The sequence below is a fragment of the Pygoscelis adeliae genome, unplaced genomic scaffold, assembly GCF_000699105.1.
Source record: "Pygoscelis adeliae isolate BGI_AS28 unplaced genomic scaffold, ASM69910v1 Scaffold62, whole genome shotgun sequence".
Taxonomy (NCBI): Eukaryota; Metazoa; Chordata; class Aves; order Sphenisciformes; family Spheniscidae; genus Pygoscelis; species Pygoscelis adeliae.
Window position 1 is genome coordinate 8,137,500 of NW_008824401.1, and position 1,929 is coordinate 8,139,428.

A 1,929-nucleotide genomic window follows, 5' to 3' on the forward strand; every position below is an offset into this window, starting at 1 on the left:
TTTGTTCAGCCCGGGGGGAGGAGCTGGCTAGACGACCCGGCCCCGTTCCTCGGGCAGCGTTGCCTCTCCACAGCCCTCGCAACCTCCCGCGCCCTATCCCCCCTCACAGCCCGCCGCGGCCCTGCTCTCCTCACACAGCCGCCAGTGAGCCCTTTCCTGCTCCCTTGGAGATGCCCCTTGCTCCTTGCCTGAGGCGGGCTGTGCCTACAGCCCTGTCCTTCTTGTCCCTCACCCTTGGATCTCTGGGGCAGCGCAGCATTTCAGTGGCTTTGGCAGGATTCAGCCTAAATACTCCTGTGTTCACACTAGCCTGCGTTGCAGAATCTCCCCTGCCATGGCTGTAGTGCTAGGGGACAAGTGTGATACTAGCAAAAGGGGTGCTGGGGAAGCCTGCTTTCCTGGAAGTGTAGTTTACATTGCACCTGACTAGACACAAAGGGGCCTGCAAGGGTTGCCTCCTTCCTGGCTGTGGTGTGGGGCTGTGGCCTGGCCCCAGCTGCCTGGTCGGGCATGCCAGGTAGAGCTCTAGCTTGTGGCAGACCCTCAATCCAGGATAAAGGCCACTAGCAGCGGCCCGCTAGTCCCAAAAGTTTGAGAATCTGTGCCCAAATTTGTCCCAGTGAGAAGAGCAGAGGGTGTATATGCCTGAGGAAGGGTAGGGAGTTTGCAGGGCTATGCTGAGGTCTGTGCTGGTGGAAGGGTAGCAATGACGGGTTGTGCCTGTCCTGCACAGACTGGGACAGGCTCAGCCTTACAGACTGAGTTCCTAAATTTGCTCGTCAGTCTTGAAAACAAATCCTTTTTAATTAGGTTATAAATTTAAGGAAAACGTACCTGTATTGTCCATTACAGGTTAAAAATAACTTAGAAATTAGGACCTCCTAGAAATGGTGGAAGTTAACACATTTGCCTTGTCTGGCAGTACTTCCCAAAGCAGGCAAATGGTTTTCAAAATTAAATATAACTCTGATTATGTAGTCTTTCAAAGTTAATAGTGTATTTGCTGATACCGCTTAAACTGCAGTCATTGCTGTTTCAACAACACTTTGTAGGTACTGTTTTCTGCTAACGCCTATTCTGTTATGGGTCTTGAAATTTCACTTCTGTGAAGTTTGGAGTGCAAAAATAAACTGCGTTGATTTCAAAAGAGAAGCTTTAATTTTATTCCCACACAGTAATCCTGTATTCCTCAAGTTTGTTGAATCATATGTGATATTTTATAGCCAAAGAAAATAATAGTTGTTAATTAGAAATTTATGATATGTGTCGCTGTACATCTACACAAGGTTTATTTTGAAAGCTTGAGAAGTTAGAGAAGTCCGTTGTCCATTCAGTCACTGGGAATTTAATCAGATGTGACAGCTTTGTTTTGCATTTTACTGGTTAGACCTACTGTCATTTGGGAACCTACTCAGAGAATTGTGTGGGTGGTGCTCTGGAATAAACCACAGCTTTCCTGCTTGATCTTACTCCAGTAGTTTGAAATTCAGCTATAATAGACACAGTTGTTTTTCTAATTCACATCTGGATCCTTTAATACTCTTATTACAAATGCAGTAAATGTTCTTAAGCATACTTTAGTGAGAGGTAGAGGGCTTTTGCTTGGGATGTGGCCACATGTAGAAAATACAAGACTAGTAAATATTTAAAGGACTTGTTTTATAGAATGAAAAAAAAAGTTGCTATATCCTCTATTCCCACAAGAGGACTGGCAGACTTTCTAAGTTTTTTTTCTTTTAAATGTTATATGGCAAGACCATTTGTTCAATTGTTATTCTGAAATTTCCTGACTAATCTTGTCCTGAATTCAATGAAATTTGAGAGAATTATACACAAACAAGTAATGTGAGATATTGCCAACATTGAGAGCTGCCCTTTCTAGGTGTCTCGTTGAATAACATCCCCTGAATCAGAGAAAGATACTTTTTC

General features: G+C 44.2%; 1 protein-coding gene across 1 annotated transcript in view; it reads right to left on the reverse strand.

Moving 5' to 3' along the window:
• The window catches only part of BRD7 (bromodomain containing 7), a 16,513-nt gene extending 15,666 nt beyond the window's left edge, over nt 1-847 (reverse strand). Inside the window, exon 1 of the mRNA XM_009320348.1 lies at nt 835-847. Within this exon, the coding sequence (XP_009318623.1) occupies nt 835-847 (13 nt within the window). The remainder of the gene's footprint in view (nt 1-834) is intronic.
• Nucleotides 848-1,929: the final 1,082 nt, after the last annotated feature.